The 9,844-nt window shown below is 41.9% G+C and overlaps 1 protein-coding gene across 2 annotated transcripts in view; it reads right to left on the bottom strand.

The window, feature by feature from the left end:
- Positions 1 to 309: 309 nt before the first annotated feature.
- The window catches only part of LOC102473117 (pregnancy zone protein), a 58,986-nt gene continuing 49,451 nt past the window's right edge, over positions 310 to 9,844 (bottom strand). For both annotated transcript variants that reach the window (XM_006164863.3, XM_006164864.3), the window contains exons 27-37: positions 9,053 to 9,209; positions 8,016 to 8,090; positions 7,563 to 7,740; positions 6,936 to 7,159; positions 5,420 to 5,638; positions 4,789 to 4,919; positions 4,077 to 4,167; positions 3,502 to 3,570; positions 2,785 to 2,887; positions 1,162 to 1,203; positions 310 to 531 (exon numbers count right to left, since the gene is read on the bottom strand). In XM_006164863.3, the coding sequence (XP_006164925.1) occupies positions 509 to 531; positions 1,162 to 1,203; positions 2,785 to 2,887; positions 3,502 to 3,570; positions 4,077 to 4,167; positions 4,789 to 4,919; positions 5,420 to 5,638; positions 6,936 to 7,159; positions 7,563 to 7,740; positions 8,016 to 8,090; positions 9,053 to 9,209 (1,312 nt within the window). In that variant the 3' untranslated portion in view covers positions 310 to 508. The remainder of the gene's footprint in view (positions 532 to 1,161; positions 1,204 to 2,784; positions 2,888 to 3,501; positions 3,571 to 4,076; positions 4,168 to 4,788; positions 4,920 to 5,419; positions 5,639 to 6,935; positions 7,160 to 7,562; positions 7,741 to 8,015; positions 8,091 to 9,052; positions 9,210 to 9,844) is intronic.

Raw genomic sequence — 9,844 nt, 5'->3', positions numbered from 1 at the left:
TTTTCCACCCAGCATGTTTTTGAGATCTATCCAACGTACCCACTGTCTCTTCTTAGGGCCTGTGGTATTCCACGGCAGGGGTGCACAACAGCTTGTTATGCCATTTACTTACTAATGGACATTCTGATTATTTCCAGTGTTCAGAGACTTTTTTCCTCCTATTTCCTCATGGGTTAATGAAACATTTTTAAGAGTTTTGCACTGATTTTTCTATTGTGTATTTGAATGTGCCTCGTTATATAAACTTTTTTAGTGATTTTTTAAAATGCTATGGCGGGGAGATACAAATTTTTGAAAGAAAAATAATAAAAAATGCTATGGCGGGTAGATACATATTTCAGAATGAAATATAATATTGATAAAGAAAATAGAGAGTTGTAAATGTCACAAACTTATTCAACATGCAAGTTTTCGTCTTTCCTTCCTTCTCTCACTCTTCTCTCTCCTAAGAAGCCATTGCTCTTCATTTCTGGAGAAGTTGATCTGAAGAGGTTGTTAGGTTTTCATTTCAGGCATTTCCTTGTTCAGATTCTAAACAGTGGGAAGAAAGGTAGAAATATTAGGAGAATTCTGTGATCTACTAAAGACATATATTTTATACTTCAATTATAGATATTTGAACTTTATAACTTTAAATTATTTCTGATGATAGGGTAGTTCTCAGTTTTTCTTTTCTGTATTTAACATATGGTGAACTGCGTTCTCATAGTAAATGCTGTATTTGCAGAAATAAACTCTGCCGGCCTGCCTAAAGGAAAGTCTGATGGATTGTATTTCTCATGCTGTGCTACATGTGACAACCTTCCCAACTTTAACTATTTACACTTAGAAACATCCTAGAAAATCAAGAGTGATAAACATAGGGTCTCACCCTGGGTATATACGGTAACTAAATATGAGGTGGCTTAGTTTTTACATGTGGCAGAGTCTTGGTTTCATTTTTAAACACATCACTTCAGATATCAGACATTGTACTTCATTTGCATTTATTTTGAGAAATTCTCTAATATGTTTGATATTATTCATTTCATAAATGGCACATTAGGAGTTTTTTTATACTATGGAAAGGGAAAACTCATTTTAAGAAGCAGCTTTATGCAGAGAACAGAGATACTCATTGATGTTTTAAGTTGGCATGACATTTTCCTGGTTATACTTTACCAGCACTGCAAGGGGCACTGTATTGTTCAATGGCAAATTCATCTGAAACACACAAATGATTGGACAAAAAAGCGTGAAGACAGTCAATAGCAGGCACCTTAGCGATTCACGGTAAATAACTACGTAAGCTAAAAAGAATATAAAGCACAACTCTAGGGCAACAAAAATGACTTATCTCTCCATACTAAGCTCTTTGGGGTTAGGTGGAGGAGATCAGGAGAAAATTATGCTCTCGTATAGAACCAGGGGAAGGTTGTCTAGGTGTGCCTGTGTGTACCTACAGGACATTGAACAGATCCTTTTTCCTAACTGGAGTTGTACCTTCTTCTTTGACCCTCTCCTTATTCTAAGGAGGAGATATATTTTGGCCCAGCCAAACACTCTGTTGTGCCACTCTGTGATGCTGGAGCCTTATGGAAGGTCTGGGTTCAGTTCCCTGCTGGACTGTACATGCTGGGTGTACAGCCCATGGTCCTGGCCAGCTGGAAAAGGTGTGTGTGTGTGGGGGGTGGGGGTTGTGTATGAGATCCTGTTGAGGATGTTCATCTTTGCTCATGAAAGATAAAAAAAGAGAGAGAAACTTAATAGCAAAAAGAAGGAGGAGGAGAAGAAGAAGAGGAGGAAGGAGAAGACGTAGAAAGGTTTAACATTACCAGCATACTGTGATGCTGGTCAGTTTCTAGTTCAAAATCGTGAGCGAATAGAAGAATTTTCCGATATATTAGTTTCCCAAATTTTGTGACTCTCCAAACCACAAGACAAAACAGATCAGATCTAAGGTCTCACGTTACACATCAATACTGAGGGGGGTGTGTGTGTGTGTGTCTATGTTTTCTTTCTCTCTTTTTTTTTTTTTTTTGGAGAGATTTTCACTGTAGGGCGCGTGCGCTCGCCAGACAGACAGAGAGAGACATAGAGACAGAAAGCGAGAAATCACCCCCCAGGGGGGATGGTCACGCCGTAATCCCTTCTCCTCCATTCTCCTCTCGGGATCTTGGGCACGCACGCACACGCGCCCGGCGTGAGTTTTAAGCCACCGGGTCCAGGATGTGAACCGCGGTCGACTATGAGGGACTCCAGCGACATAGCCATTATGCTAACTGCTGGTTCCCATGTCTGTGTTTTCTTATTGCTACTCCTATCTTTCTGTACTAATTCAGTTGAGAAAAAAAAATTTACAGAGAAATGTAGATAGAAGTGATCACCTTATTAATTATGGCCAAAGAGACGCTATGGGAGGGGGTGGGTAATACAGGGTAGAAAGGAAGGAACAAGGAGAAAAAACACTTAACAGATGCAAAAGTGAACAATTATCTAGTGATGATAATGTATATGGCAGTATCTTTGGACTAGTATACACTACCTTCATGCTGGAAAAACTATTTTGGATTCTGTAAAGATGTACAACGACTAAATGTAAATTAAAAAAAAGGGAAAAAAGAACGGCTTTAAGACTTATTTAGGGAGCACACCAGAGGGCACTATGTAAGGACATGATTACTTAGTGACCGAAACCCTTTCCTCTAGTGAAAAATTGTCGCGTTTTGTTTTCCTTGAAGTGACCCTTTACTAGGTTAGTGATTTTTTTCCTTTCAAAGGTCAGCATGTCCGACTCCTACTCACCTGTCTCATAATAATCATAGACTTTCACTGTCGCTGGCTGTAAATTCTTCACTTGGATGTCTTGTTCCACTGAGAAGGAGAAACTCAAGGTTTGGTTGGTTAGCTGGAGAGACAGGAAAATGGAAGTGAATCCAAGATTAACTTAGTTACTAGTTACCATCCTCTCTTCTTAAGATAGTATCAAATGGTATAGTTATGCCAGCCATCTCTACCATATGGAACAGTGGCTGGTGCCCTACAACATACTCAATGTCAGGTGGATGACAAAAGAGATACTTCCACGGCCAGTCAAATGCAGTAAATTGAGCCATGGTGACTTGTCCAGGCCTCATGTCCTTTTTTTTTTTGGAGAGATTTTCACTGTAGGGCGCGTGTGCTCGCCAGACAGACAGAGAGAGACATAGAGACAGAAAGCGAGAAATCACCCCCCGGGGGGATGGTCACGCCGCAATCCCTTCTCCTCCATTCTCCTCTCGGGATCTTGGGCACGCACGCACACGCACCCGGCGTGAGTCTTAAGCCACCGGGTCTGGGACACGAACCGCGGTCGACTACGTGGGAGTCCAGTGACATAGCCATTACGCTAACTGCTGGTTCCCAAGGCCTCATGTCCTTTTGTAGCTATTTTGTCCTCCCTTTATCCTCCCATATGTGAAGCGTACTGTTTGGAATCTGGATTGGTTTGTTGGAAGCTCTGTTACTTCTTTCAGATCTTACCTCTTCAAAGTAAATTAGGACATGGTTGGTGCTCACTTCAGTCCTCTTAATCTGAGGCTGTTCTTGGAGCTGTTGACCAAGAAGTAAGTCAGAAATATGGAGTGAGGAATTTTTATACTAGAAGCATTTTGAGGACATGTAAGATCTAAACGGCTTCTCAGAGTATCTAAACTAATTATGATTTCTTCAGGAATAATGGTAATGATGACAATAACAACAGTGATATTTATTGAACTCTTATTCTCTCCCTTTATATATATGTGTATACATAAGTGATGCATGCATACATATATATTCTTTTTATATATTGTTAGAAGGTAATTCAGTACCACCCCACATACCCAGATGTCTGAAGAAAGCTTTCTGGAACATTGTTCTTTGTGTTTATGGCCTGCATGTCTTATATTTGACACTATTACTACCATGATATCTGCTATTGATTTGATCAAAACACACTCTAGAGAAGCAAGTTTGAGGGAGTAAACTTTTAGAAAATTGTGTCAATAAGATCCATTTGACAACCATAAATGTCAGCATTTTCATGACTTTTCTACCAGGAAGGGATTAGGGTTTACCTTTTTCACGGATGGTTTCACAGGTATGAAGCCTGATATCATCTTCGCATCAACAATGACCATGTTAGAGCTGGGCCGCTTCCCGGTATAACTATGAAGTCAAACCATAGAGACAAGGCATTCAGTCAAGATTCCATGGGCTATTCAGGACAGAAATACCCCCTTCTCCTTTATTTCTACCCCTCAGTTTCTCTAGCTTCTGTTATGGTTGTTTGGAAAACCCATCACTGAAAACACGCTCCACATATGGCAGCATCATATTATTAATACCGATGTGAAGGCTTCTCAGTGAGAGTGGAGAAAATCTTCTTGTTAATAAATATTGTAAGAATTCTGTATTTATTATATGCAAATGTGGACAATGGAGATCCCCTGTAAAATAAAATCAGTTTTTCCATATTCTTTTTTTTTTAAGAGGTTTTTGCTATAGGGCACATGTGCTCACCAGACAGACAGAGAGAGAGACAGAGAGATAGAAAGTGAGAAATCACCCCCCTGGGGGGGATGGCCACGCCGCAATCCCTTCTCCTCCATTCTCCTCTCAGGATCTTGGGCACACATGCACACGCACCCGGTGTGAGTTTAAGCCACCGGGTCTGGGACTTGAACTGCGGTCGACTACGTGGGAGTCCAGCGACATAGCCATTACGCTAACTGCTGGTTCCAGTTTTTCCATATTCTTTAAAAGGTCTGTTTGAGATGTAGGATTTACCTAATGTCGATGTGAATCTGGAAGTTCCTGTGAGCATCTATACCTTCACAATTCTTGGGGATAGTATTAACCTGCAGAGAGAATGGTGCTTCTCCTTCTTTCTTGGGAAGGACATTGTATCTCAAAGATGTCTAAAATAAATGGAAAAAAAGAAACCCTTGATTTTTTGTACTCAGATAGTCTCATTATGCTATTCAGATAATTCACACCTTCCTTAGCACACATTTCTTTTTTCTTTTTTCTTTTCTTTTTCTTTTCTTTTCTTTTTTCCTTTAAATTTTGCAGTAGGGCACATGTGGTTGCAAGAGAGAGAGAGAGAGAGAGAGAGAGAGAGACAGAGTGGGAAATCACCCCTGTCGGGGGATGACCCACACATAATCCCTTCTCTTTCAATACTCCTCTGGGATCTGGTGCATGCACCCACATAGCACCCACATATGTCCCGTGTGTCTTTCAAGCTGCTGAGTCTGGAACTCAAACCACACTGTCAGCCCTGTGGGATCCAGCTGCCTTGACCTTCACATCATCTGCTGGTCCACATTTCTTTCCTTCTTCTATTTTTTAAATTCAAATATAACTCTTGAGACTTTCTCTCCCACTTGTGGCATCCCGTAAACCCAGGCAGTCTCACCTGAAGATACACACATCCTGACCCTGACACCGTGGTGCTGTATTCCCCTGGAACCTCTGGCAATTTGATCTCTTGCAGCAGTAGACGGTTAGCATCATCTACTTGGAATTCACCAGAAAAGGTCTCAGAAGACTTGACAGTGACCAAAGCTGCCTTGTCGTTTTTAGTGAAAGTTGCTGCTCCGTATTTGGAGAGGGCTTGGAGAGCGACCACTGTATCCTGAAAGGAAGAATGAGGGCAGAAATCACAGGACAGAAAACGAGCAAAATCACACTGGATGTAACACATCAACACTTTTCTCTTTAAGGATTATTTAGTCGTAAACAGTTCACTATTGCAATTTCAGTTCAGGTCAGATCTGATTATTAATGGTGAACTATCCTAGGTACTTAGAGAAGAAATAAAAATAGTTCCCATGTATGGAAATAAGATCCAAATATTTGGCAAAAGCAGAGGCTCCTACAATAACTTGTAAATTTACACAATGATGGAGATCAGCAGTTGGCATAATGGCTATGTTGCTGAACGCCTACATAGTCGACTATGGTTCAAGTCCCGAACCCGCTGGCTTAAACTCATGGCAGGCGCATGTGCGTGTGTGCCCAAGATTCCAAGAGGAGAGTGGAAGAGAAGGGATTGTGGTGTGGCCATTCCCTCTGAGGGGTGATTTTTCGCTTTCTGTCCCTCTGTCTCTCTCTGTCTTTCTGGAGAGCGCACACACCTATAGCAAAAACCTCTCCAAAAAAAAAAAAAATTACATAACGATGTTTGTTGTACAAATTCAGGGAAAGAATTGGAAAATATGAACTAGATTGGTAAGAAAAGAATGAACAAGGCAAGAAGTAAGATTATCTCTGAGTAATCAGAAGATTTATGTAGAGAGAAGAGAGAGTCAGGAAGTACTGGCGTGGGAAATGTCTAAGTGAAAGTCTGGCGAGGGCAGGGAGACCATGTGAGGAAACGTGAAGGGATTTCCCAGATTGGTGCTGGAAGGAGGAAATGTTTTGGGTAAAATATTAGACAATTTTAGACTTCAGGTAAAAAGGATTTATTTCCTCAAGAAAGAAATTTTATAAAAACATTGCTTTGGGAAGACTGATCAACCTGTACTCTCTTTTTTTTTTATCTTATATAATTTTATTTATTTTTTATTATTATTTTTAATTTGACCAGAGAGAGACTGAGAGAGGGAGAAAGGGAAAGCAAGACATTAGGTCTAGGACTCGAACCATAGTTGGCCATGTGGGAGTCTAGCACCTTAACCACCACATCCCATGCCATCCCCTCACCCTGTACTATTAGTGATCCAGTAAAGACAGAAGAGAAGAGAGTCTGCAAAGAGCACAGGGCAGTAGCCCACATGTAAAATGAAAAGGCTAGAACATGTCTAGTGATGGAGGAGCAGAGATGAGTGAGTTAGAAGTATTACCTATTCCATTACTGACCCCCTGAAACATGGCTGTATCTATAACTGTGTTAATACATGTCTTTTTCCTCCTAGAGTGTCTCCACAGACCTGAGTGGAGGAGAAGCCGCCCTGAGGGTTCTGTTGCTTGGTGATCCATTTCACAATGTGTGATGCCACAGCCAGGTCCTCTGAAGACCGGGCAGACTTGCCAGTAAGGAGGGCGAGGAGCACGTAAGCTGTCATTTCCACTTCTACAGAAGCGGCCCGCGGTTGATGAAATAGTGTCTCGGCTTCTCCAATTTTCCCAGGACGTTGCCAGTGGATTGAATCCTCTTTGAAATGGGAAAGGGTAGAATGTTTAGCTTAGAAAATGGTTCCAAAATCGAATCCATGAGTGACGATTGTAATTAGAGCTCACCCATTGGCATAAAGTAAATGAAGCATACAATAGTCACCACCCAGCAAATCTTTGCTGGGAGATTCAATCGGTTTTAGCTAATCACATGTGTGTTCATGTATTACTTGCATGATATTGGGAGCAGGCCGTGTAAAGTCTGAACTATGTAGATCGATAAAATGGCTCATGGTAGGTAGAAATCTCGGTGTTAGATCAATGGCAGTTACTCTCACTGTCATTGTAATTGAGGCACCATGATAGCTGTGAGTGCAATGGAGGGATCTTCCTTTTGATCACGGGTGGCGGTGAGACGTGCATTTGGCAGTAGGAGCTCTTACCTTCTTTTACAGCTTCTTTGTCTAGTGATTCCAGGATCTCCTTTCGCTTAGCCTGGTTTCCTGCTAGGGCGAACGCATAGGCCAACAATGCCTTGGTATAGACAAGATTTCCTTGGGCCTCCGACATGGAGCTCCAGGCCGTTTCCAGGCAGAATAGAGCATTGCGGACAACCGGGTTCTGTGGAGATCAAAAATGATGCTCAAATAGCGGATCCAGGCTATTGACCTGTCCCCGGGCTATCCCCACATAAAAGTCCCAATGGCTCGTGCCACATCACAGTTCTGACCAGAGACTAGTTTCCTTTGCAGCCTTCAGAAGACCCTACTTCTTTATATTCCAGTGAAATAAACCAAAATAAATATCATGAAAAACAATGAAGTTTCTTCAGGGAGTCACAGTTCCATGACCTTTATGCTTTACACTGTGAAGAGGTACCGAGAACGTTTACGTACAGTGACAGGCAGTGGCATCTCCAGCAGGGCAATGGTGATGTAGGCAGAGAGCGTCACCTCATCATCTACTCCGCCCTGTAAGGGTCAGAGGCAGAAACACTCAGAAAACCCAGCACTCATTAGCCAGAGCCCGCTCACTCTCCTGTCTCCTTTGGCGTCTCAGCAAGGAGTTTCTCTTCTTGTGCTGTATTTTTTATTTTCTCCCTCCCTCCTTCATCCTAAAATACTTGAGTGTGTCCCAAATCACCTTCCCCCACTTTTATTGGTCTTTTAAAAAACTCTTATTTCCAGGGACCAGCAGTTGGCGTAATGGCTATGTTGCTGGACTCCCATGTAGTCGACCATGGTTCGAGTCCCGGACCAGGTGGCTTAAACGCATACTGGGCATGTGTGCATGCGTGCCCAAGATCCCGAGAGGAGAATAGAGGAGAAGGGATTGTGGCGTGGCCATCCCCTGGGGGGTGATTTCTCGCTTTCTGTCTCTGTCTCTCTGGCAAGAGCATGCGCCCTATAGCAAAAACCTCAACAAAAAAAAAAGGAAACAAAACACAACTCACAACTCACTATTTCTATTTAATAAAAAAAATGACTAATTGGGCCAGCCAGGTGGCAAGGTAGTTAAGGCACTGGATCCCATATGGCCACTGCATGGATTGAGTTCCAGACCCAGTAAGTTGAGAAACACACTAGGAGTGTACAGGTGTGTGCCTAAATTCCTGAGAAGAGAATGGAAGAGCAGGGATTGTCTGCATGACCACCCCACTACCAAGGGGTGATTTCTCACTTTCCCTTCTCTCTTTCTGTCTTTCTCTGGTTGAGTACATGTACCCTATAGCATACCAAACAAGCAAACAAGAAACAAACAAACAAAAACAGAAAAAGAAAAATGACTAAATTATTGCTAGATTTTAGGAGCTTAGAGTGCACCATTGTTCATCAAAGCAATGTCACCAGAACTTGAGGACCCAATAGAAGCATCATTCCTTCCTACACATCACTATTTCCAAAGACCAGAACAGAATTTGAGAAGGCATCACCTTCATAGCATTGTGTAGCAGTGATCCAGAGCTCTGGAAACAGCCATCTTCCTTTTGTTTCCTTGACAGCCAGGAAAAGGCACTCGTGATGTGTGAGTTATCCACGAAGATGTGTGATTGAGCTTGAGCAAAAGACTTGAGCACAAATGCGGTGAGCCTGTGATGGGAGCGAGACACCAAAACATGAGGACCATATTACTTAGCCTCCTGACGCTGATCTTCACTCTGGTGGAGGAACTTGCTGGTGAGAATTGGTGGGGAAATGACACCTCGGAGTTAAACATTCTCTAGTCCAGCAAATACCTGAATCTCCTTTTCATCTCTCAGCTTTATTGATTTCCCTGGAGTGATTTTTTTTATTACTTCCTATTTCCCTCATGAGATATTTCCCAAGATCAAAACTGCATCTTGTGAATGACTCCTGATTTTACAATACAGTCTCTTTTTGTTTTTTTCCTTTTTCTCCTTCAAGTATAAAGGCATTTTCCTCTGTCATTTTACATGATGACATTTTCTGCCTACATTTCCATCTTAGAGGATCATTGTTTCACCACTGTCTGATGTACTAGCAGAGCGGGTAAACTTTTAGGGATGAAATGGTGAGATTATCAACTAGGGGTGACACAGGAGGAGACTTCAAAAAGTTTGGAAAAAATTGTAATTAAAGTATGAATTTATTTTGTTGCAAAAAATTTTGAGATCCATACATAGTTTTTTCTTAATATGGATTCTTTTCCTTCCTTCCTTCCTTCCTTCCTTCCTTCCTTCCTTCCTTCCTTCCTTCCTTCCTCC

Source organism: Tupaia chinensis, unplaced genomic scaffold (genome assembly GCF_000334495.1).
Source record: "Tupaia chinensis unplaced genomic scaffold, TupChi_1.0 Scaffold143747_1, whole genome shotgun sequence".
NCBI lineage: Eukaryota > Metazoa > Chordata > Mammalia > Scandentia > Tupaiidae > Tupaia > Tupaia belangeri.
Note: the sequence above shows the minus strand (reverse complement) of the source record. Positions and strands in the feature narration are given on the sequence as shown.